Source organism: Cydia splendana, chromosome Z (assembly GCF_910591565.1).
Source record: "Cydia splendana chromosome Z, ilCydSple1.2, whole genome shotgun sequence".
In the NCBI taxonomy this organism is placed as follows: Eukaryota; Metazoa; Arthropoda; class Insecta; order Lepidoptera; family Tortricidae; genus Cydia; species Cydia splendana.
In genome coordinates this window covers 20,940,050-20,967,679 of record NC_085987.1, presented here as the reverse complement: position 1 = coordinate 20,967,679, position 27,630 = coordinate 20,940,050, and the positions used below count along the sequence as shown (strand labels likewise).

At 36.7% G+C, this 27,630-nt stretch overlaps 1 protein-coding gene and 1 long non-coding RNA gene across 2 annotated transcripts in view; one reads left to right on the top strand and one right to left on the bottom strand.

The window, feature by feature from the left end:
• Window positions 1-27,630, bottom strand: part of LOC134804934 (uncharacterized) — a 401,964-nt gene that overhangs the window by 265,857 nt on the left and 108,477 nt on the right. The window lies entirely within an intron of this gene.
• On the top strand, window positions 1,134-26,435 carry LOC134804399 (uncharacterized). The gene is made up of 8 exons (XM_063777430.1): window positions 1,134-1,201; window positions 1,298-1,373; window positions 12,771-12,921; window positions 15,256-15,401; window positions 23,850-23,910; window positions 23,996-24,098; window positions 25,434-25,529; window positions 26,145-26,435. The coding sequence occupies exons 2-8, from the start codon at window positions 1,298-1,300 to the stop codon at window positions 26,274-26,276; spliced, it is 765 nt and encodes a 254-aa protein (XP_063633500.1). The 5' UTR covers window positions 1,134-1,201; the 3' UTR covers window positions 26,277-26,435.

Below are 27,630 nucleotides of genomic sequence, written 5' to 3'. Positions count from 1 at the left end.
AAGGAATATTGACGGGTTACGGCAATCACATAAATAAACATGTCAAAATTTAGCAAAAGCCGAAAATTCGGTTTCGGCGTCCACACTCGAGGGCGATCGACGCCCAACTAACCGCACTATTGCATTGCATCGTAAATTTAATCTAAGGTGCAGCGGGACAATTTTGTCTGCGGGATAATTTCAACTAATCGAAATATCTTCCAAGTTTTACATCATTAACTAGAGTGCCATTATATGTTCAGATAGCGAAAAATATGTGTTCTGTGTATTGTGTGAGACTCTAGTTAATAATGTAAAACATGGAAGATGATGGTGGAAAGCAGTGACGAATTAATAGGAATATATGGATGCAATATTAATTAGTTTTATTCAGAGAGAAAATTACGTACATGTTACACGATCGATATAAGAGCATCAAAATAGAAAAACATGTCACAGAAACAAATTCAAATATTCCCGCGATCATACACAATGTGAACAGCCAGCACTTTCCAATAGAAGTTATTTCGATTAGTTGAATTATCTCGCAGTCGAAATTGCCCCGCTGGACCTTAACCGTTATTCAATAGACAAAGAAGATTTTGGGGGGTATCTTTAAGTCACAACGAAACAAGTGTGGGACAACGATAAAAAGGCTTCCCTTGTTTTATTAAATAACGCATTAATTTATCGAAATAATTAAATCAATTATCTAGGAAATTCACTTTATAAAAATACAAAGTTATTAATAATACGTTACCTATATCCAAAATTATGATATTTTTATGGGGCACTAGGACACGCGAAAAAGCGGAAAATTTCGCCGGTTTTGGAACTTCACATGCGGTTTTGTCAGAAACAAATAATAAGGTACAGTTATACATTATTTTTAAAGTTTATAATACATTGAATGAACATATATACATACCCAGTCTTTTAGTCCTATGGACTTCGAGTTTTAGCCGTGGGACCAAAGAGAATATAATCACTACAGCAAAAAATGACTATTTGAAAATTGACCCTTTAAAATAAAAAGAGAATGAAAAGAATATTAAAATATATAATACAAAACAAAGCGTACAATGCTTTGTTATCGCATTGGATTAATCTTCCCACAAGTGTTCTTGATTACTAAACGAGTACTCGGATTTATCAAATACATGTCCACTACCTTTGCGGCGACACCTGTGATTGATTGATCATTGTAATTTTTAATTTAAAGGTGAAAATATAATTATTAATGCTACAAAACTGTGACAGTATGTTTATATCACTTTTTTTATTTCATACATGTGCTTTATATTTTGTACTTTTTTAGATGAGAAAAATGAGTTTAATTTTGTTGACGACATTAATAGGCGTTTCAACTACATCCGTGGTGGATGATATTGCGGGTAAGTAATCTTGATTCTAAGTATGGAGATATTTCAACGGCCGCAATTTGGTTTGGTTAGTTGAACCGTTTTAAAGTAATGGTCATGTACCTACCTATATAAAATTTTGGAATTATAATAAATACAATTAAAAAAACTTATTTACCAGAAAATATTTCTATATATATATATAAATATTTATTTATTTATTTATATATCGACACCGGAAAGCAAACACGTAGTAACCCACACAAGGTCAAATTTTTTTTTATTGCATTTTAGGAATCTCCAATTTTTTCTGCGTCGATATGTCGAAACCACGTGCCAATGAAATTTGGGGAAAATAGGAACACAAATTTTCTCGTTTTTCTTGAAATTTACTCAGCAAACTCGCAGTAAATAGCAAAAATAAACTCAATAATTTAAATCATTGCATTTACAGCACTTTGAATTCCATACAATTTCTAGTATTGTCATTTACAACCTCCGTTGCTTTGACGTAAATGTAGGTAACTACGTGTTTGCCGCTCATGAATGTGAATGTCTTGCAGTTACGCTATTTGGCGAGAAATAATGTTTAGTCGAGTAGTGGTTTAACACAAATTCACATACTATTAAAATTTGAGAGACATGACATTAACTACGTTTACAAGGATCAAGTAAAACTACCACTTAATAATTACTTCACTGTTGTAGGGCGTAAGGTTTTAACTTATGCGCCTTATTTCGTTATAACGCGGCTATCGCGGCCATTATTCGAACGTTTGCGCCGTCGCTCAGTGCGGTTCGGAGGGTGAAAGTGAGTCGACGTGTTTGTAATTAAGTAAAATATTACGGGGATTTTGGTTAAAGAAATTGTTTTTATTTAAGAAAAGTAAGTTTTTTTTTTTCAATTGTAAGCATGTAAAATTGCAATATTTACGGTGTGTGTATCGATTTATGGTTTTATGGTACTTAAATAAAATTTGGTCTTAATTATGGTATCTGGTGAAAGTTTGTTTTGTCTAAAGTGGACTTTTATTTTATAAGAGAATGTAGAAACCACTTTTTTTAATTGAACGACGTTGTTATACTTTGGTTAGATTTTGATCTCATATTACGTTATGTATTTTCCAAAGTGGACTTCTTATTTTTTAGTTGGTTTTACAATAACATTATAAGATTTAATTATGTTCTTGAATATCAAAAGGAAGGTTACGTGTTTTGTTTGGTCTTAAGAATGCTCATATTGATTTTAATAATTCAAATCATCATAATAGATGTTTTATTTTCGTTTATGAATCCCGAAACATTTCACATTTTATAAGTATACATTTAAAATGTCGTGCAATTTACTTTAAGATGCCATTAAAATCATTTTTTAGGGTGTGGTAAAATTTTTGGCAATACATTTAATGCATTCTAAATTGCTTACAAGAAGAAAACAAATACTGTTACAGCATTTTCTTCACCCAAAATGTCTAAACCGCAACGTTTAAGACTTTATTACGGATATCTTTTGTCATATTCAGGTGGATTACTGCGTTTTTGCTGTCCATAAAATATTTAAGGAAATGCTATCCTATACATTTGGTACGGGCATTTACTACGTGTTTGCGAACTGTCTAAAAATTATCAAAACGTAGTAACCCACAAAATATGGACTGGTAACAACTTGCGGTTAAATTCATTTAAATGAAATTGAAGTCCAAAAAATTTTGAATGTTGCTTCCAAATTTGAGTACCTAAGTTATGTTCATAAACAAGATAGTTATGATTTTTTTTTTCAAAACTCGTTAAGTTTTGCGGCTCTGGTGAACAATTTGGTTTTTGTGGGTTACTACGTGTTTGCTTTCCGGCGTCGATATATTTCGGGGATCTCGGAAACGGCTCTAACGATTTTAATGAAATTTGCTATATTTATGACTAACTCATCAACGCAGATCTGAAACTACAAAAGCAAAACAACAAGCCAGCAAGTTACTTTTATAATGTGTACGAGAAATAAAAGAAGCGATCTTGAAAATTAAATATTAAAAATTAACGTTAAAAACCGTTTTAATGTATGTATGTGGTACAAGTTTGATTTGAAATTTGAAGGTTTGAAGCTTCGTAAAAACATATTTCGTTAAAATAAGAAAAGTAATGTCTGCGATTTTTGAAAATTCATACGATTTTTTTTGTGTCGGCCTTGAAACTTCATAGTATTTAAGACGCAATATTAGAAATCAAGAAAAAAATATTTCTGAGTTTTTGAAAGTTCATCCCCTAAGGGGTATTAAATATTTTAAAATTAGGGGTTGAAAGTTTGTAATGGAAACAATTTTAGTAAGAGACTTGAAACTACGTATAAAGACATTTCGTGGGCAGTATAACTAGCTATGCATACGACACAGTTATAGAGATCCTGGGGCCAAATTCGACATATACAACTGTCAGATTTCGCATCCACGTCAAATCAACAGTTGATTTTATTGCATGTTGATTCTATCAAGTGTTGTTTCGATAATATCATTTGGTACAACCAAAACTCAACTCTGATCTCGCGGTGGTTCGGTTTGGTTTGGTTGTCACCTGACTGTCGATTGCTAATGTCAAATTTTGACATTGTACATATTCGAGAACTTATGTTATGATACATCAAACATCGCTTGTCGAATAGGGCTCCTTGTCTAGTAGGTAACGTATCAGAATTTGCACCGACTCCACGTGCCGTTATTTTTGTATTTTACTATGTGCGAGGCTTTCAAGGCACGCGGGTTAAACAAACTTTGCTACCGAGTGTAACCGACATAGAAAATGGAAACCGAGTACATGGAAAAAAACCCGGAGGTCCGTGCTCATCACACAAATGCCCTTACCGGGATTGAACCCGGGACCATCGCCTTCATAGGCAGTATCCACTAGGCCAGACAGGTCGACTGTAGGTACTGTAACTGTAAAACGTTACAAATAAAATGAATGCTAAAGACCGTATCGTTAATTATAGGGACAACTTTACTTAGCCGTTTTTTTTTGGTATTATATTTTTATTTCAAAATTACGCATGTGTTTAATTAGTGCTTTAATAAGGAACACATTTCGTCCTGGGACCTCGACGTAAAGCATATACATAGTTTGGACAAAATTTACCCAATCCTCTCGAGTAACAATTACGAGTGCTGACAAATACTACAAGAAAATTTGCGGTTTGCGAACAAGACAATATCACACAAATAAAAACTTTTTACAAAAAAATGAAACCGTCTTCAAAAAGGATGAAATAAAATATTATCCCTTTTTATGTCTATGCGTTACCAACTGATATGTTTGAAGTCGGTGCCAAGCCAAATTTTGAAGCATACCATGCCTTTGGTGCGATTCGATAAGGATTTACCTACGTTGGATTGCCTTACACGACGACAATGAACGTACTTTCTGTAGGTACAGTCGACGTTAAAAATATGTTTACAATTTTCGCCTTATTACAAAGGAGTAAGGTGCAAAAGTGTAAACATATCATTGACGTCGACTGGACCTAAGAACACACCTCAGAACACACGATCAAACCTTGGCGCAGTCCGTAGGTACCATGTTTGTCGGCACATTAGTGTAAATATGAATGCATTTTTTTGCCGTCATATTTTTTAAAGAGCATTTCTTACTAATGCTCGAACAGTCTATAGCACGCAAGTGTGGGATTGGGACTGAGTTATTTCCAGTCCCTTATCCAGAGGACTACATTTCAGAATATAAAACAATTCAAGGAATTTACCTTCTTGCCAAATTTCACCTAAAGCGGTTCAGTTGTTTAGCCATGAAAAGGCGACAAAGAGGCAGACAGAATTCTTTACACATTTATAGTAGTTATTAGTACAGTTCTAATGGGATTTATAGCCATAAAGCTGATTATTTTTGACTGGTATTGTTACTACTTGGCTTGTCACCGACTTCAAACATATCAGTTGGTAACGCATAGACATAAAAAGGGATAATATTTTATTTCATCCTTTTTGAAGTCGGTTTCATTTTTTTGTAAAAAGTTTTTATTTTACCATTTTTAGTATTAACGCATTGTTAAGAGCGCGACGCATGAATGAAAAACAAGATCATGTTTAACACTAAATTCGTGTACCTATTACTTAAGTAAATATGTAATCAGGAATTTTCTCGAGTCCGTCTGGGAAATTATAATTCCTGTCAACTAAATCCATCCGCCCGCCCCGCCACTGACCCAATCCCTCAGCCCCCCGATCACTCAACCTCACAGCACATCAACCCCTGATCCAGGAACCCCTCGATCCTGAACCAGCAACTTTTCAACCGCCATTCCCCGACCCCTTAATCCCTGACCCTTAACTCCTAACCCTAACCCCCGATCAGTTAGCCTTACCAGCTTACCACTAGTTCGACATTGATATATTCGGTAGCATGTGTGTAACTTACTTCCTATGCATCTCGCTCGTACTAACCTTAGTGTGAGCGAGATGCATAAAAAGTTACATTTAGATGCATAAGACGTTAGCGAATATGTCAATGTCAAACTCGTGGTAAGGCTACAGTTGCAGTACATCAAATTGGTGGTTTTCGGAAGCAAATGCTCGAGTTACTTTAGAAAACCCCGAAATCACTTAACACGTGCCTTTAAAAATTGAGGAGTTCCCTCAATTCCTCATGGATTCCATCATCAGACTAGAACCAAAAATAATACGGAAACACCTTGGAGGTAACTTCTTCCAAACAAAAAAAGAATTACTCAAATCGGATCACAGGTGCCGGAGTAATCGCTGAACATACTTACATATAAAGAAATCATCATCATTATCATCAAAATAATAATCATCATCAGGTCTACTTCATCAAATTGGTGGTTTTCGGGAGAAAATGCTCGAGTTGCTTAAGAAAACGCCCAACACACCATGCATGTGCCTTTAAAAATTGAGGAGTTCTCTCAATTCCTCATGGATCCCATAATCAGAACAGAACCAAATTAAAATGGGACCAACTCGGAGGTAGCTCCTTTCAAACAAAAAAAGAATTACTCAAATCGGACTACGGATGTCGGAGTGAACGTACATAGAAAAAAAAAATAGCCACAACCGAATACAGAACCTTCTCCTTCTATGAAATTGAAGTCGGTTAAAAAATCATACTATGTAAACAGCAATTACACATGATTCGTATAGCGAAACATCTGGACATAGTCTAAGCATTTCTTTTCGTTAAAAAAAAAGTTTAGGATCTGTGCATGGTGGCCTTTTAGAGAATATGCATGTTGCTTACGACAACTCTGACTTTGACATCTAATATAACTATCATGGAGCGTATCTATCGACCCGCTCTAGCGATGGATCAACGCCATGAATGTCCGTTAGGCTTTGGTTTTTAGCTTATTCTTCTAGCTGTCGCCGTCATTTCGCTTGCATCAGAAATTGAAGGGATTCCAAAACGTGGGGTGAAAAATCGTTTTTATGTAAAAATATAAATTCACCACATTTATTCCGCAGCTGCTCAATTGAAGAATCATGAAGAGGATACTTAGATAACATGTTTTGGCAGCCTATTAACCTGTTGTTACTTTGAATCGTACCAAAGAGTCCGTGAAATAGTCTCAAATTCAGCTCGATAGGCTTGTCCGGACTGTATTTGCTATACGGTATTAAAAGCATCATAAAGTCCCTAAAATAAAATAAAATGTCATACCTTAAATAAAATCAAATATAGCTTAAAAATACCCTCAGATCAAACTCTTAGAACATAGTAATACAAAATAAGACACATGTCAACAGTTAGACAGGCCCCTATTTCACCACGGTGACAGGTGCGACAATTCGACAAGTCTCATTGTTGCTGACGTCACAGGCATCCATGGGCTACGGTTACCGCTTACCATCGGGCGGGCCGTAATTCCTGTTTGTCACCATCATTATTATTTAAAAAAAATATATTATATCGGCAAAAAACAGGTATTTCTCTTGCGATGTTTATGATGATAATGATGACAATTGTCACAAGATTTCAAAGAACTTTCGGTAATTCTTGACGTCAAATGAGTTCTGTGTCGGAATTTCGTGACAATTGTCGTGTTTCTTGTGACAATTGTCATTAGCTTCGCAAAATAAGTATGTACTTATTAACTGGCGATATAGTGGAGTTTTTTTTTATTAACATGTTGGTGGCAAACAACCGCACCGCCCGTCTGATGGTAAGCGGTTACCGTAGCCTATGGAGGCCTGTGACGTCAGTAACAGTGATGTCGACAATTGTCGCACCAGTCACGGTTGGTGAAATAGGGCCCAGGTTTTATCCGTCCCTATACTTAACAATACGGTCTTATTTATCATTCAAAAACATCACTCAAAAGTCAACTCCATCCGTGTTTGAGTTGCTTCCTCATAACAACTCAAATTCTTGTGGATAAAATGCAACTTTCTCATCAATTTTCGACGAATAAAGTGATTCTTTACGACATGGTGTGGTTAAAGAATAAAAAAACTAGCTATGTGTGGAGACTTACTAAAAGGAAAAAAACGTTGTAAGAAATTGCTTTATGATAATACGTAAGTTTCCTTTTTCAAATCACCCAATTATATGTATACCGACATTACGAATTCTTAGTTTACTTTAGTTATCTATAGATTTACCGATAATACTGTTTAACTTACCTATAATTATTATCTAAAGATACGGTATAAGTGATTACTTATTGTTTTTTCAATTTTAATTCAAATATACGAATATTCGATGACGTATTGTTATTAAAATGCCAATTTTGCTTCTGTATAAGATACTACTGTGGCCGCCTGGACTACAATTGTCGAATTTTAATGTTCGCAGTAGCCACTAACTAGGGGTCATCCATTAATTACATCACACGTTTAGGGGGAGGGAGGGGGTCAAGAAAATGTGACATGTTGTGACAAAGGGGAGGGGGGAGTCATAAACTCTGTGACGTCACTTTAACTTCATCACTTTCATCAGTAACCGAAAATGTATTTAAATTATTTTATACGCTAATTATCATTTAAATAACAAGGTTTTGAAACGATAATCGTTTATATTCGTTTAATTTTATTTCTTAATCAGTTTTGGGTTATAAAATTACTAATATTTCATTTGTCAAAAATATTTTGATAAAAAATTAAATAAATATTTGCCGATTTCGTTGAAGAAATGTGACGTCACACCAGGGGGGAGGGGTTTGCCAAATGTGACCAAGTGTGACAAGGAGGGGGGGAGGGGTAAAAAAACCTAGAATTTCGTGTGACGTAATTAATGGATGACCCCCAGTATAGCCTCCCAACAGGGTCCATATTGGGTTGCATATAAGTTTAAGTCATATCTTTGATGCGCATAACAACTTGTGTCATAATCATCATTGCGCATACAAATGAAAAATCATATTATATTGTGTCATACATTTTTAGCCATAATATTTGATGATATACTCAACAGTTGTCATATATTTTTTGTGCATATAGGTTTAAATTATAATGAATCAAATGTCATACCAGCTAAAACCATATTGAAGGATACCTATAATGATTTTACGTATAACGTTTTGTAGCATAATATATTTCAATCATAATGGTTTAAGGCATACTTATTTATTGATAGCCGTATATACACCCTCCTCCATAACGTTTAATAAATAATAAGTAACACATGAAATTCATTCTAAACTTATTATATCAAAAAGTATACCAAGTTTGTAATTGCACAAAACTATTTCTCTACGTTTATATATGAATACGAGTTTATCATTTTTTTTTAATAAAGTTACATAAATAATTTATGAAATTATTATTAGCCTCTCAATATATCCTCGAAAAACACCTTTTCCCTAACCTCCGTCCAACACTTAATTCGACGGAGCCCCGCTCACGCGGGGCTCCTATTTCTGCGTAGTTTGCCCTTCGGGCATCTAAAGAAACCTAACGAACCTAACCTACCTACTATGATTAGGTTCTTTTATAAAACCGTGTCTCCTCTTTTATAAGGTGTTTCTGTGGTTATGATTATGATTAAAGTAATATTTGCTTCATAGGTTGCTCACAACAATACATATTTATTATTTATGCTTTGTAACATTTATGAAAAAAAAATTATTATGACCACAAAAATATGACTAAATTTTTTAAGTGTATATTAATACTATGCACTGCAATACTTCTTTGTATTTTTATGTAAATTTTCAATGTTTAATCAAAATGCCCCACCTGAGATCCCGCTCCTGGAATGTCCCATCTGCTGCGACCATAAACGGTACAAAGGCCAACGCGGCCTCAATATTCACTGCGTTCGCGCTCATAGCCCGCGAATCGACCCGCAACTGCCCCCAACAGCGACTAACAACGTGGCAACCAACAGCAACGCTAATACTCACCCGGCTACTAGCTCAATTATATCCCTAGCTCAATTGCTAGCCACCCTTAAGAACGAAACAAAATTGACTAAACGTATACCTAAAGGTGCTCGTTCTTCTGTAGCACGAAGTCTGGCGGAGTGCATAGCCAGAGTGGTAGCAGATAACAGCAATGCTTCTTGGGAACGTCTTTTAACATTTGCCTATCAAAATTTACATATTCCACACATGAAATCAAACCGAAGCTTAACATCAATTATCAAAAGTAACGTAACTCACCCCTCCTTTCCCATACCTCATTCCGTTCACAACCCGACAGACCAAACTACTCGCTTATTATCAACCAACCCAAAGTACAAATGCAAATCGATAGAAAATAAATTATCCGATGGCAACATAAAAGGAGCAACTAGATTACTGTTTTCCAGCGATACCTTGGCGACTTGCTCTCCTGCCGTGCTCAATGACCTGCAAGAGAAACACCCCTCCGTTTCAACATCTTCATTGCAACCCAACCCACCGGCCACCTCTTCCCAGCCACTACAAGTATCGAAAACTGCAATCTTACATGCGATACTCTCCTTTCCAACTGGGTCAGCAGGCGGACTAGACGGAATCTCTCCGCAACACCTAAAAGATTTAACTAGCCCGCTTGCAGGAGATGCCGGTGAGACTTTACTGGATGAGCTAACCGCACTCACAAACCTTATGCTTACGGGTAAAGTTTGCCAAGACATCGTCCCCGTACTATATGGGGCTAATCTTGTTGCGCTCATGAAAAAAGATGGCGGAATACGACCAATTGCAGTCGGAAACACATTTCGGCGCCTCACATCAAAAATTTGTTGCCGTGAGTTTCATTCCCGTCTAACAAGCAAATTTAAACCTACCCAGCTGGGCTTTGGACTTAAAGGAGGGTGTGAAGCGGCAGTACATGCGACTCGCTCTTTTTTAGACAGCCAACATTTCGAAATTCTTGTGAAAGTTGACGTTAAAAACGCCTTTAATTCCATAGACCGTGGCATCTTATTGAACCAAATTGAAAATGATTTGCCAGAAATTTATAGCTACCTTTGGCAATGTTACGGGACCACTTCAAAGCTTATGTATAAAAATAATGAAATACTTTCTTGTGTAGGATGTCAGCAAGGAGACCCACTAGGGCCCGCAATTTTCAGCCTAGCCATCCACCCCGTCATCACTCAGCTCACATCGGACCTAAATCTCTGGTATTTAGACGACGGCACCATCGGTGGCAGTAAGTCATCTGTGTTGGCAGACCTTAAAACTTTAATCGACCGCTTCGCAGAAATCGGTCTTTCAATCAATTTTAATAAGTGTGAAATGTTCATTTCAGAAGCCATTCCGGCCAATACCCGATCCTCTATTATCAACGAGATTAACCAGCTCACACCAAATATTTCCATTTTAACCCGCGAAACCCTCACACTTTTAGGAGCCCCCATTTTAGACGAATCCATCCCGTTATGCATAAATTCCAAAATAGAAAAATTCTTTAAGTGTTCCAACCTTTTTTATGAAATCAACCCACATATGGCCCTCTACATCTTACGACTATGCCTTTTCTCGCCCAAATGTTTGTACATCCTTCGCTGCGCCCCACTTTGGAAATTCCCCATAATTACTGCCAACATCGACCAAATTTTAAAGGACACCGTTAGTAAAATTCTGAACGTAACCTTCACATCCCCCAGTTGGATCCAGGCTACCCTCCCGATCAAATACGGCGGTCTTGGTATCCGTTTGACGGGCAGTTTAGCTCTCCCGGCCTTTTTGTCGTCTGCCTATAGCACGCTCACCCTCATTGGTGGTATATTACGTACCCCTTCAACCGCTAATGTGTCGGTGTCGTGCCTGGCGGACGCTGAATCGGCTTGGAGTGCAGACCATCCCGTCGAACGGGTACCAGAGGAAAAATCTAGCCAAGCAACATGGGATGTCATAAATATAAAATCGCAACACCAACTCCTACTACAAAACTGCCATAACGACTACGAACGGGCGAGGCTATTAGCCGTTTCCGAAAAGGAATCAGGACATTGGCTGCACGCGCTTCCATCGCAAAACCTTGGCTCCACTCTAGATCCTTCAGCCCTACGCATCGCTGTCTGCCTCCGCCTGGGCTTAAAAATATGCGAGCCCCACACCTGTAGTCGATGCGCTCAAGCTGTTGATGCTTTAGGACGGCACGGCTTACACTGCCAAATGAGCGCAGGCCGACTATATAGACACGCCACATTGAACGACCTGATCCGCCGCGCTCTTTGCACCGCCTCTTTACCCGCAACTCTGGAACCGTCAGGCCTCTCTGCCACAGATGGCAAGAGACCTGACGGCTGCACTCTTGTGCCCTGGAGCCTTGGCCGCCCTTTAGCGTGGGACGCTACCTGCGTCGATACGCTAGCACCGTCCCACGTTGAGGGATCGGCCCGGAAGCCCGGGACTGCCGCGGACCAGGCCCAGACACTAAAGCGTCGCAAATATGCGTTTCTAACGGACACATACGATTTTGCGGCGCTCGCCATTGAAACACTGGGCCCATGGTCGACCGACACCAAACAGTTAATAAAGGAAGTGTCGGTCAGGCTAATAGGCGTCTCGGGCGACCACAGGGCGGGCTCCTTCTTGGCTCAAAGATTAAGTCTGGCGGTTCAAAGGGGCAACGCCGCCAGCATTCTAGGGTCCATTCCAGAAGCGGGTAGCTTGGGAGAGATATTTTATATTTAGTATTTAGTTGTTAGTTTTGTGTAAGTATTATTTTAACATTGTTGTCTAATAAATGTCTATTTCATAAATACCTGCAATACTTCGAACGAAAAGCAATTATGGATATCAAGCTGATGACTTAAAATTTTATGCAAATTAAATTTATGACTATAAAAATTATGACATAACTCATTTATGACAAAAACCCAGTTATGCTCAGGAATAATTCTGACTAAAGATTTTTATAACTTACAATTTTATGCATAAAGTGTTATGACAATTACAAATATGACAAAAGTTGCTATGCAACCAGAGGGAGTCCCCTCCCAACATGTACCTCTTGTATACTTATATGTGTGTCTTTACAGGTATAAGGAACAGCTTGCTCGAGCAGCAGGTTTTAGAATTACTGGAAACATTTAGGGAGACAATGTTAACTGGCTCTAGCGACATTCCGATATTAGACCCACTGCAAGTAGAAAATTTACACATAGATGACAATGTAATTGACTTGCCAGGGTAAGTACTTTAATATAAATACTTGTATAACATACATACCAAGTCACCAACAAGCTTGTTTTCAGTGCTGATATGTACAGTAGGTAGCATCCAAAGTATTCAAATAGTTCGGTACACCATATTATTTGTATGACGTACCGAACTATTTGATTACTTAGGATGCTACCTACTATATGACGCTGACTGTTCCTGTACCTATAGACGTCGTATTAGGTGTCTTTTGCTTTTTGTGAAGCTTTCATCTCTCAACCTAAATCCTTTTTTGTCTTCTTAAGTCCCATAATAATTTTCGTAAATTAATAGAAGATTCTTCAAAATCGTCAGCGGGGGTACTCCGGCATAACAGGCAATAGTCGAAAGTTTTATATTCAGATGATATTCAGCTTTATGCATTTTATGAAACGTCGGTTTATTTCTGACTATATGTATAGATTTTCTACTTTTCTATTTTTATACTTAAATAATTTACCAACTTAATTGTAACGGCTGTTTTGCAACTTTTCCTCGGAGAGGTAAATAAAGATAACTTGTTTATTAAACTACCTGCTCAATATCAAACTGGTAAATTAATTAACAAGTTTAATGAGTGTTTAAGTAGTTATGACTTAAATAGTAGTACAATTGAAACTAAAGAATCTCGGATTAGTTTTAGATTCCAACCTTTCCTGGTCTGGTCAGCTCTCGGAGACAAGTCGGAAGGTCACAGGTACACTTAGAACTCTATATAAATTTAAAAACTTTCTGCCTGTAAGCACGAAAAAAATGTTAGTGCAGTCCTTAGTGTTACCAATAATTGATTACGGGGATGTGTGTACTACTAATGCCACTCAGGAATCACTCAATAAACTAGACCGTCTACTCAATAACTGTATTAGATTTATATTTGGACTTCGTAAATACGATCATGTCTCCTTTTACCGCCGGCAGCTCAACTGGCTCTCCATCCGTCGTCGTAGGTCCTTTCGGATCCTTTGTATCCTATTTTCGATCCTGTTTGAGCCTTCTGCTCCTGGATATCTCAAAAGTAAATTCGTCTTCGATACTCCTCGTCCAGGATGTGAGCTGCGTACCTCCCGCGTTCTCAAACTGACCATACCTTCTCACCGTACTGGTTTTATGACTAATTCTTTCGCCGTCCAGGCTAGTCGTCTTTGGAATTCACTCCCTCTAAATATTAGACAAGCTCCAAGTAAGTTTTCTTTTAAGCGGTTGTTGCGTAAGCATTTGCTAAAACAAGAGTTCGAATAATATCCATCATTATTATATTTATAGTATGTATTGTATAAATATGTAGTAGTTTATATATATTTTATTTATTTATGTAGTTTATATGTATAGTTTGCTTTTTTTATATTCACTGAATAGGTATATTTCTCTCTCTGCGCCAATTGTAGATGTCTGTTTGGCCCTATGGTTGACTGGTAGAGAATGCCATTTGGCATTAAGTCCGCCATTTGTACATTTTTGTATATACTTTGTGCAATAAAGTTTAAAAAAAAAAAAAAAAAAAAAAAAAAAAAAAAAAAACTAAAGGTTCCGACGAATTGAGAGTAGGTTCTTCTTTCAAAGGGTAAAAACGGGACCCTATTTCTAAGACTTCGCTGTCTGTCTGTCCGTCTATCTGTCCGTCCGTCTGTCATCAGGCTGTATCTCATGAACCGTGATAGCTATGCAGCAAACTATCACAGATGATGTATTTCTGTTGCCGCTATAACAACAAATACTAAAAACAGAATAAAATAAATATTTAAGTGGGGCTCCCATTTAAAAAACGTGTTTTTTTTCCCTTTTTTGCGTAATGGTACGGAACCCTTCGTGCGCGAGTACGACTCGCACTTGTCCGGTGTTTTTAAAGTCGGGGTATGAAACAGTTTTTTTTTGCATTTCTGGCGTTTCTAATGTCATATCCTGTGTTTCCAAAATCCGTGAATTATAGTAATTTGTTTAGAAGTTATCGTATCAGGTAACTGCCCTCACTGACCCATTAATGTACTATTGTAGTATTGTACATTGTGTGTAACTCGGGGCGTAAGTTAAATAGTGCAAACGAGGGTATAGTTAAATCGCGACGGCTTGCCGGAGCGATTTATAGACTCGAGTTTGCAATATTATTACGGCCCGAGTTACACACAATATTTTTCATCACACTTGCGATACAAAAATTAAAGACAAAAAACTGTTAATTATGGCACTAGAAACTTCATAACTCCCTAGGGAAAACGATTTTTCTATAACTCCCGCTAAACCTGCCTGCAATTCCACATTTACTGAGCGAGTGTGATGAAAAACATATTATATTGCATTATACGTACTAAACTCTACATTTCATTTCAGGGCACACTTAACGGTTAAGGATTTAGTACTGCATTACCTTAGTACTTTTGTCGTGGATCATTTAAGAATTTCAATAAGCGGTTTAATTCCATTGCGATATTCGGTGCAGTTTGAAGGACACATTCCGATAATAATCGCCGACATTGGTAATTCACTATTTTCACTAATCGTGTCGTGTTACAGGACGAAAACAAAGGCATTACTCCTGGGGCCTATTTCATAGCAAATATTAGATGTGTTCAGCCTTGTTCAAAAATAGTTAATGGGTTAAATTATACATTGGAGACTAATACCGCGGGTACAGTCAGCCTGAAAGTGGTCAAATATATATATCGTTAGTTATTCTACAGTACATATGGTGCTACTTTACCGCACTAGTGCGATAATTAGCACATTACGTAACTATGCCGAAAATTTAAAGGGCCATATGGCCTGCAAAATACAATTGTTGTTGTTAATGTAAAGTGCTATTTTAAACGTCAAAATTCTATGATATTATGACGTATACATAACACTTGTACTGCGTGTGCTATCAAAATCGTTGCAGACATAACTTGGTCTAACTCTAATATTGTGTTGGAAAGTGAAGTTTAAATTTATCGCTAAATATGTGCACCTTCAAAAAGGTATAAAAATCGTTATTATTTTAGGTCGGTTATAAAGTATGGTTGCAATAGCTAGTTTGTTAGTGCACGACACCTTGCACTTTGTGACTATGCGCTGAAACTTGGCACAGTTGATTCTTAGCTGGTCATGAGCAGATACAGACCGGGAGACCTTGAGAGCCACGTCTCATTTAGTGGGGGGGAGGGGGGAAGTTCGACGCCGCCGCGCTTCACTTGGAGCAACATTTCTCTAAAACTGTACCTATTAGGGCATGTGGTATATCATTTTCGGATAAATTAGGGATGAGGAATTTATTTTTGGAACCAAAACAATGCACTTTCAAACAAAAAAAAAACAAAGTAGAAAAGACAAAAAGACGTATCTTGGATTTTTTCATAATTACCATTTTTTTTTAAGTGTAGTAGGAATCTGAAAACAAAAAATATAGTTGTAAAGTTACACTTATTACGTTTAAGAAAATATATAGTTTATTATACAAAACTGTTGCTACATGGGAGATAAAAAATAATATTAAGCGTGGGTCAGAGTGATCTCAATACAAAATATTATTAATGTGTAAAAGTTACTTACTAGCAAAAAGCAGAGCTTTGTAAGGGCTCGCGGAATTTTTCTACCTATATAGTTATAATTACTAAGGTAGTTTTTAATTAGAGATTCATCTTAAACAAGTGCGAGTCAGACTCGCCCGCCTAGGGCCCGTACAAATTTAACGTATTTATTAATTTATTTACAAAAAAAATAGTTTTCAAATATTTTCCCAGTACTTGTAGTGACGATATTACTTGCCAAATTTCATAGTTCTAGAAATTCTAGATCAACGGGAATTACCATACTTAAGGGGGCCCACAGATTACCAGTTCGCCGGACGATATCAACCTGTCAGTTGTTCGAAGCTGTCAAATTTTGTGTTTAACTGACCGGCTGATATCGTCCGGCGAAGTCCGTCAGTGGGCCCCTTTATAGGTACATTTTGATTCCTTTGAGAGTTTCGAAATATACATTTTTTGCGGCATAAACGGCCGTATCTTTTTTTCCGATCACTTAGAACTCTTAGAAGTTTAAATTTTTCACAGCTTTTCTAAGGACCTAAGTTATGCTTTTAATTTCAACTCGATACATCCACGCGTTCCCGAGATAAAAGGTCTTAGTAGACAGACGGACGGACAACAAAAGTGATCCTATAAGGGTTCCGTTTTTTTCCTTTTGAGGTACGGAACTCTAAAAATTATATGATATGATATAAGGGCTTCTATAAATAATTAATACCCCAAATCATTTTGTATTATATTATATCGAGAGTGTTTGTATTATATTATATCAATAGATACTTATATTCAATTCCTCATGCGAATATATTCTTGTTTCCTACATTTCAAGAGTGTTTAACATTACGTAGGTTTAATCTATTATAAGGGAACCATCTATATCTTGATGTATCCAAAACTTCTCATATTTTTATACCGTTTAGTACAGCTTTTATGTCTACCGTTCTCCAATTCTCCCTCAATTGCTCAAAGGTTAACTGGAAGATATAGATCGATTTCGACATTTGAAACGATAAGGCAGTAATATCGCGCTGCAATACTGCTGCCGACTGCGATATTAGTGCCGACTACATTACTGCAAATGTCAATAATACTGGCAGCGACATCAATTTTGACATTTGCAACAGTAAGGTAGTAATGTCGCGCTGCAATACTGCTGCCGATTGCAATATTACTGCAGACTACATTACTGTCGCAAATGTCATAAACCCTGGCAGTGACATCGATTTTGTCTTTTAAAACAGTAAGGCAGTAATATCGTGCTGCAATACTGGTGCCGACTGCGATATTACTGTCGACTGCATTACTACCGCAAATGTCAAAAACCCTGGCAGCGACATCGATTTTGGCATTTGAAACAGTAAGGCAGTACTATCGCCCTGCAATACTGCTGCCAACAGCGATATTACTGCCGACTGCATTACTACCACAAATATCAAAAATCCTGGCAGCGATATTGATTTCGACATTTGCGCGCTACAATACTGCTGCTGACTGCAATATTACTGCCGACTATATTATTGTCTCGAATGTCAAAAACCCTGGCAGTGAACTCGATATTGGCATTTGAAACAGTAAGACAGTAATATCGCGCTGCAATACTGCTGCCGACTGCGATATTACTGTCGACTGCATTACTACCGCAAATGTCAAAAACCCTGGCAGCGACATCGATTTTGGCATTTGAAACAGTAAGGCAGTACTATCGCCCTGCAATACTGCTGCCAACAGCGATATTACTGCCGACTGCATTACTACCACAAATATCAAAAATCCTGGCAGCGATATTGATTTCGACATTTGCGCGCTACAATACTGCTGCTGACTGCAATATTACTGCCGACTATATTATTGTCTCGAATGTCAAAAACCCTGGCAGTGAACTCGATATTGGCATTTGAAACAGTAAGACAGTAATATCGCGCTGCAATACTGCTGCCGACTGCGATATTACTGTCGACTGCATTACTACCGCAAATGTCAAAAACCCTGGCAGCGACATCGATTTTGGCATTTGAAACAGTAAGGCAGTACTATCGCCCTGCAATACTGCTGCCAACAGCGATATTACTGCCGACTGCATTACTACCACAAATATCAAAAATCCTGGCAGCGATATTGATTTCGACATTTGCGCGCTACAATACTGCTGCTGACTGCAATATTACTGCCGACTATATTATTGTCTCGAATGTCAAAAACCCTGGCAGTGAACTCGATATTGGCATTTGAAACAGTAAGACAGTAATATCGCGCTGCAATACTGCTGCCGACTGCGATATTACTGTCGACTGCATTACTACCGCAAATGTCAAAAACCCTGGCAGCGACATCGATTTTGGCATTTGAAACAGTAAGGCAGTACTATCGCCCTGCAATACTGCTGCCAACAGCGATATTACTGCCGACTGCATTACTACCACAAATATCAAAAATCCTGGCAGCGATATTGATTTCGACATTTGCGCGCTACAATACTGCTGCTGACTGCAATATTACTGCCGACTATATTATTGTCTCGAATGTCAAAAACCCTGGCAGTGAACTCGATATTGGCATTTGAAACAGTAAGACAGTAATATCGCGCTGCAATACTGCTGCCGACTGCGATATTACTGTCGACTGCATTACTACCGCAAATGTCAAAAACCCTGGCAGCGACATCGATTTTGGCATTTGAAACAGTAAGGCAGTACTATCGCCCTGCAATACTGCTGCCAACAGCGATATTACTGCCGACTGCATTACTACCACAAATATCAAAAATCCTGGCAGCGATATTGATTTCGACATTTGCGCGCTACAATACTGCTGCTGACTGCAATATTACTGCCGACTATATTATTGTCTCGAATGTCAAAAACCCTGGCAGTGAACTCGATATTGGCATTTGAAACAGTAAGACAGTAATATCGCGCTGCAATACTGCTGCCGACTGCGATATTACTGTCGACTGCATTACTACCGCAAATGTCAAAAACCCTGGCAGCGACATCGATTTTGGCATTTGAAACAGTAAGGCAGTACTATCGCCCTGCAATACTGCTGCCAACAGCGATATTACTGCCGACTGCATTACTACCACAAATATCAAAAATCCTGGCAGCGATATTGATTTCGACATTTGCGCGCTACAATACTGCTGCTGACTGCAATATTACTGCCGACTATATTATTGTCTCGAATGTCAAAAACCCTGGCAGCGAAATCGATATTGGCATTTGAAACAGTAAGACAGTAATATCGCGCTGCAATACTGCTGCCGACTGCATTACTACCGCAAATGTCAAAAACCCTGGCAGCGACATCAATTTTGGCATTTGAAACAGTATATAAGGCAGTACTATCGCGCTGCAATACCTACTGCTGCCAACAGCGATATTACTGCCGACTGCATTACTACCGCAAATATCAAAAATCCTGGCAGCGATATCGATTTCGACATTTGCGCGCTACAATACTGCTGCTGACTGCAATATTACTGCCGACTACATTATTGCCTCGAATGTCAAAAACCCTGGCAGTGAACTCGATTTTGGCATTTGAAACAGTAAGACAGTAATATCGCGCTGCAATACTGCTGCCGACTGCGATATTACTGCCAACTGCATTACTGCCGCAATTTCGAAATCAATCACGTGTGATTTTAACCGCCATAGTAGTAAAAACGATTATCGATTCAATCAAAAAATATATACGTACACGTATTAAATTTCACCCATAATTAATTATGATTACCTACTAATAGGGTATTTGACTACTTAAGATAAATTATTTTACACCATGCAAGAAATAAAGCACCAGAAGATTAATAGAGAAACGTAGATAGCAGTTATTTTTAGTCACAATTTCTATTTTAAAACCCGATAACAACTATAAAGAGTAGGTAATTTGCTTGTGACGTCACATGCTAGTGATTCATATAAATTCCATAGTAGCAAATCGTTTTAACAGTTCGAAAAAAGAAACTCATTTGACTAGTATAGTCAAATACCCAATTATATTGAGCCACAAAAACCCAGCGCATTTTAACGGAACAACCTTTAACCTTGTCACTACTAACGCCATCTGTTAGAAAAAGAAATAACTAACATTAGTCCAACAGATGGCGTTAGTAGTAATACACATTATTTACCCTTTTATTTATTTTTTATGTTTATATAATGATATTTTTATGCTTGATAACACATCTAGACATGAATATAAATTACTATGTTAAATCTCAAACCTAACAGTGCGATAGTTTTTCCGTAAAGTGTACCACAAGAATGCATAGATTGTCGAATAGTGATAGGGCTCGCTTCGCTCGCCCTAATAATTTGTTCTACAATCGTTTATTTTTTTAGTTTTTCGTAAATAACTCGTAAACGGTACCCCACAGCAAAAAATTATCTTTTACGTAAATAATCTGTTTCAGATTTTTTATAAAATAAGTGCTACTTTTTTCGCTAAGATCAATATTAAAAAAAAAAAAAATATTGAAGGGAGTAAATAAATACTAAGGTCCCCTTTTTTAGCCATTCGTAAATAACTCATAAAGGTTGGCCAATAGCAAAAAATATTTTAATACATGAATAATTAGCATAAAATTTCCTACAAAACAGGTTATTCAAACTTTTTCGCTAGGATCAATATTTAAAAAGGGGACCTTAGAATTTATTTTCTCTCTTTAATATCGTTTTTAATATTGATCCTAGCGAAAAAGTTTGAATGACCTTTTTTGTAGGAAATTTTATGTAAATTATTCATGTACTAAAAAATTTTTTGCTATTGGCCACCGTTTACGAGTTATTTACGAATGACTAAAAAAATCCCCCTAAGTATTTATTTTCTCCCTTCAATATATTTTTTTTTATTGATGGCAGCGAAAAAAAGTAGCACTTATTTTATAAGAAATCTGAAACAGATTATTTACGTAAAAGATATTTTTTTGCTGTGGGCTACCGTTTACGAGTTATTTACGAAAAACAAGAAAAATAAACGATTGTAGAACAAATTATAAGTAACTTTCCCACATTCATAATATGTTGTATTGAGATCACTCTGACCCACGCTTAATATTATTTTTTATCTCCCATTTATCAACAGGTTTGTATAATAAACTATATATTTTCTTAAACGTAATAAGTGTAGCTTTACGACTGTATTTTTTGTTTTCAGATTCCTGCTACACTTTTAAAAAAAATTGGTAATTATGAAAAAAACAAAAATACGTTTTTAGTCTTTTCTACTTTATGCTTTATTTTTTGTTAGAAAGTGCATTGTTTTTGTTCCTCATCCTTAATTTATCCGAAAATGATATATTACATGCCCTAATAGGTATAGTTTTAGAGAAATGTTGCTCCAAGTGAAGCGCGGCAGCGTTGAACTTTCCCCCTCCCCCCCACTAAATGAGAGGTGGCTCTCGACGTCTACCGGTCTGTTTCTGCTCAAGACCAGCTAACAATCAACTGTGCCAAGTTTCAGCGCATGGTCTCAAAGTGCAAGGTCCCCATACAACGGTGTGCAGTAACAAACCAGCTACAAAGGATCATCTTAATGATGATGTCTTGTGAAGAAATATTTACATAGCTATTGGCTCCGTCACTCCGTGCAAAGCGGGTGTTGGGGAAAGCCGAAACGATCGCAGCGCTTGATGTGGCCAAAAATTCTGTCAATTCCCATACTTCTCAGTTATTTTGTTCTTTAAATCATACTTACGATAAAAATGGGTCACGATAGCTGTTGTGTGGTAAACTGCAATAATACTGGACGTAACAGTAATATTAAATTTTATATATTTTCAACACCGAGCTAGATATTAGCCTTTTATATCATATAGTATCATTCCAGACGTAACAACGTAATGAGTAAACATTTTATCTAGTCTATGTCAACACAGTTTTGCTTGGATGTTAATAAAATAGTATGGCTATTACAGTGTACCAACATTAGGTGATTGTAATATTAGTTATTGAAAGCTCATCAAAAGCATACTTGTTGACACGTAGGGTTGTCTGTCGTCTCACAACATATATTGTTATAAGCGAAAGAACATAATTTTTAACTTAAAAACCTGTGAAGAAGGGCAAGACTTTTAAACTCGCAAGCATCATACGTATCACAAAGTGGGCCATCAAAATATAACGAATAAAACATTTTTTCATTGAATTTGTAACGAAACAACAACGAAGAAAATTGACCGAATAATATAAAATATTTACACAGATAATTCTTACTATTTTCAGTAAAACAAAAACCAAGTGTATTTAACATTAAAAACGAAAAGATTCCGCATATTGTTAAGTGCATTTTAGTAAATATTTTTAAAGAATAATCTTTATTTTGATGCGCTCATTATTTAACAGTTGCCCTCAACGTTGCAAACGCTAAGCAGCGCTGCCATCGTGCACGGTCCCAATAAACCGATGAGTTATCGATACAGTCATCTGAACATTTAGGCAAGCTCTAGCGTAAAGTAACAGTTTATGATTTTACACAAAATATTCTAAATTATTGACAAATATGATATAGTTATTTACGATACAAGTGCAGAAAAGAGGAAATTCGAAACGAGTGGCGATAAATTAAAACACGACCGAAGGGAGTGTTTTAAATCGACACGAGTTGCGAATTACCTATTCGCACGTGTATCGTACAACGTTTTACAGTACATATCGCCCTTGAAACTTTTGACATCGCAAGAAAAGTGCTATTTTACGCACTAGTGCGGGAAAATAGGACCATATGTACCTACTGTAAAAATATTAGCACACAAGGGAAGAAAATCTTATATAGAACTGTATAAACCGACTTCTTACATTTTTATGCTGTTAATTTGACAATATATCGTTAAGAAAATTTCACTCGGAATAGCATGGGTATGAGTATTTGTTTGGATTACTTGGCCCCGTGACACTGCAATCGGCACTGGGCACACTAAAAAACACCATCTTCACTGTATTACTTTATTAAGTAATAGTTCTCTTCCTGATTTGTATATTTTTCAATTTAAAAATTACGTTGATACGCTCTTGGCCATTCGCGACCGTTGTCAAATTCAAAAATGCTCATGTTTTTTCATTTGTAGTCTGCCTCTTTCGCACTCATGGGATGATCATATACGTGATGGCTTCCCTTTCGTACGCTTCAGCTGTCTTTAAGCGTTAGCGAAAATGACAGGTCTGTGTTTTTAGGACGCATTATACCTAGACTACCTAGAGGGTATGTGTAGTTAAAAATATTTACGATAAAAAAAGGTGAAATATCCAATTTGCCCCTAAGCCGCAAGTGGCACTTAGGTAGCCCCAAAATTGAAGCACTTTGAGACACTCAAAATGTCGCATAATTTTATATATTTTGCATAGTTTTTAACATTTTTATACGATTATTTATTCTTCGATTACCTAATTATTGTAAGTATTACTAACTGGTAATTTTCAGATGAGTACGATCTTTATATTACTGCGATGGATTATGAAATATTTGGTAAAGGCGACGGCAAGTAAGTTATTGATCTGATGTAAGATGTAGGTAATTAAACATTACCTAACTATAAATATTACTTTCATGATAATTTACACTTTCAGAGTCGAGGTGATTGAACCGAAAGTTTCGGGTTCCTTTACGATTGCAGTTTTGAGCACGACGATAACAGATATGGTCGTTAACATTGGCTTAAGCAGGTTTGAGGTAATGTTTTTTGTTGTACAATTTATATTAGAAGCAGAACTCCGAGTAAGAATTTAATTTTAACGTTAGACAATTTGAAATGTGCATCGAGAAAAATATACGTATACGGTACCTTTTTAATATTCGTAAAAACGAATAATGCTCGACATACAATTTTCAGAATTTAATTTAAGTGACAACCGATTTAAAGATACTTCACCTCGACCGGTTGTTGCAGTAGCTTCAGAGCAAATTACATGTGACAGATGCACAGACAGACCAACATCCACAAACTACTTTTTTCCTTATGGAAATACGGTACCGTAAAAATAATAAAATTGTTTGCTAGACTGTGGAATAGGTGTCCATAAAATATGACGATTATATTGATAAAGTTATAAACTTTGATAGACAATGTTCGTAAAGCGTAAAATTAGTGAATGTTTGCGGCACACAATATTTACCTAATCGTAAAACATTTATTTCATGCAGCATAGGTTAATATTTTTTTTACTACTTATGAGGTGCGGAACCATAAAAAATATATTTCATAAAAACCGTAACGTAACTCAAAATACTTAAAATTCTTAACGCAACCTAAATATATCAAACAAGAAGACGTACTCCTTTATCGAAATAATTTACGAGGGCTGGTACGCAAGTTGTTAGCTGCTCCGGCTCTATTCATGCGATTTGAATAATATTTATACCATTGTGAGGGATCTTTCAGTACTTATTGAAGTGGTGTAAAATCAAATTTAATAAAACGCTTAGTTTATTTATTATATATTTTAATTTGACGTGTGTGCTATCAAATTCATTTTATAAATAGTATTTGTTTAAAAAAGGTTTATATTTTTTAGATGTTGCTTATTGCGAATCTGGATCGTCTTTCTACGTCTAAATTGTTACACATGTATACGTCTGAATTACATTAAAAGTGGAAATTTCAGAGAGATTAAAACAAAATGTTATTAACTAGCTATAAATATATATAATCATTTACGTGGAATATAGCAGAAGGAACAGAACTATGAATCCCGGGTAAATTTAAGTTCGATTTACAAATATATAAATAGGTAAGGACCTACAAGATTTGTTTTAAATATGGATTTGTAACAAAAATTGCCGTTTCTGTAAGTAATTTCTAACCCCATACAAAAAATCTTTCAATAACAATATATTATAATAAAAAACTCTTTTCATTAAGTCGTTTATATATTTGAAATATCTCTCATGTTGGTATAAATATTATTTACGTCGCAGATGAGTTGAGCCTCAGCAGCTAACAACTTTTGGATCTGCCCTCGTAAATTATTACTATTAATTAAAATAAATGGTATCAATTGGTTTCAGCCTCAACTGACTGGACTATTCTACCATGAAGGCGCTAACAACTTCGCTAACGCTTTTCTCGCCAACTTGGTTCCGGAAATTGTTGTCTTCTACAAAGTAAGTAAACGAGGCATTTATTATTAAACTGCAAAGAGGAACACAAAAGTGAGGGGGGTTAGAAGAAACAAAAACTTCGGACTTATTTCAAATCGCATATTTTCGTGCGTGGAGAATTTGTATGCCATGATTTATGTTTTCTGCCGGATGGCACTATATTTTCAGTTAACTACCCGAATTAAGGATTCAAATATTAAAATTAGTTTCAACGGGTTACGCAGGTATTATTAAGTCGACAAAACGCTGGACTGGTTTCGATCCAGTCTAGTAAGGTACAGTCACCTGCAATAATAAGTTACTCTTCGAAGGCCGCAAAAATATCTGACACGATCTTATTTGTAGAGCCATAAGAGCGTGTCACATATTTTAGCGGCCTTCGAAGAGTAACATATTATTGCAGGTGACTGTACACGTCGTCCACTCGACCAATAAAGGCGCACTGCAGTCGGTGCTCCGTGAAGAAGGTCCTCGAAAATTAGATCAAAACGCGTCAAGTTTTTTCGACTTAATAGGTACCTAATACATGAGTAACCGTTGAAAATATTTTTTATGTGTTCGCGTCTCACGGAAGTTTTAAGGTTATGATTCAAATATTGACTAATTTGTTTATTACAGGATGAAATTAGAGACTTCATAAGTCCTTTAATACAAGACATTGCAAATCAAATGCTGGAAAACGTAAGCATAGGAGATCTATTTCCGCAATTCCAAAACATTAAGAAGGTGAATGTAGACGGAAAAATGTAAAACTCGTCTTGCTGATTGTTGTGATTGTTATAGTCCGTCCGTTTTTCTAAGATCAAGTACGCCATAGTAAAAGTATGGCGAACTTGATCTTAGAAATCAGACAGGCCTTGAGTGTTCATACACTACAAGAAAATCTTAAATTAAAACTGTTGAGAATAATCGTTGTTTTATTAACCTACGTAAATAACTACCTAATGTTGATCGAGTAGGTAGTTCACCAAACGAAAACCAAAAATTGCCAATCGGGGAAAATAATTCGTGTAGAAGCGTATTTTGGCATAGTTGTAGGGAATGGGTATTAAACAACATACTAAAAGTACAGGAGGGTCACGACACCGAAGTGTCAAAACTGAAATTGAACTTTATACATATGCACGTAGGTCTATGTTGCTCTGTGGTCTGTGACCGATTAATCAGTCTTTGGCGTTGAATCTGCGGTGCGGATATATCGGTCATTGGCGTCCAAAAGGTTAAAGGTCCCTTTATGTATATAGTTATTCGTATATAATTGGTAAACGGTAGGTAGCTCATAGCAAAAAATGTTCTGTTACATACATAATCGACGTACAATTGTCTACAAACTAGATATACAGGGTGTCCCAAAAATAGCACGACAAACTGACAAGGTAGGACACCCTAAGAGGATCATCCAAACCGGATGATGATGATGATGAAAGATTATAATCCTTCTCCATGATTTTTACAATCGATAAATTAGCAAAACTGCATAATATCATATATCATATAATTAACATTTGTAGGTCAGGCAACGAATGCTCAAAAAAAGTTGCAGAGGGAAATGCTTGGAACACAATTTTTGACTTCGTAACTTTGTTTGGACTAGTTAGGAGGTGAACATATCAAAAGTCCCCCATCTTAACCCTTGTGCCGGGGAGAGTGCGGGGTTTGAAGGTCCTATTTTTCGGTTTTTTACTTAAGTATATCTCGGAAACTATGTATATTTCTACAAAATTAAAGCTTATTAAATTTGCTACAAGGTTTTACTCATCAAGTTTTCGATATCTTGTATAGTTTTCTAGATGTCCGCTCTTGAATGTCTGTAATAGCCGTGGCAGGATAAGGGACCATCTTGTGGCTGCACTCGCTCTCTGCTGTTGACAAGGCAATGCTCTTTTGTTTCTTCGACATCCAGCTTACGCATGTACCAACATACTTGCAACAGTAGCCTGAAAATGACTTTCGGTCGAGCTTACATGAGCCCCAGTCTGCATCGCCAATTCCATGCAAATCGTTGCCGGTCTTCTTAAATGTCAGGCCCACACTCTTTGTTCCTTTTAAATAACAAAGTACTCTTTTTGTGCATTTAAAATGCTCTTCGTTATAGCAATCATTA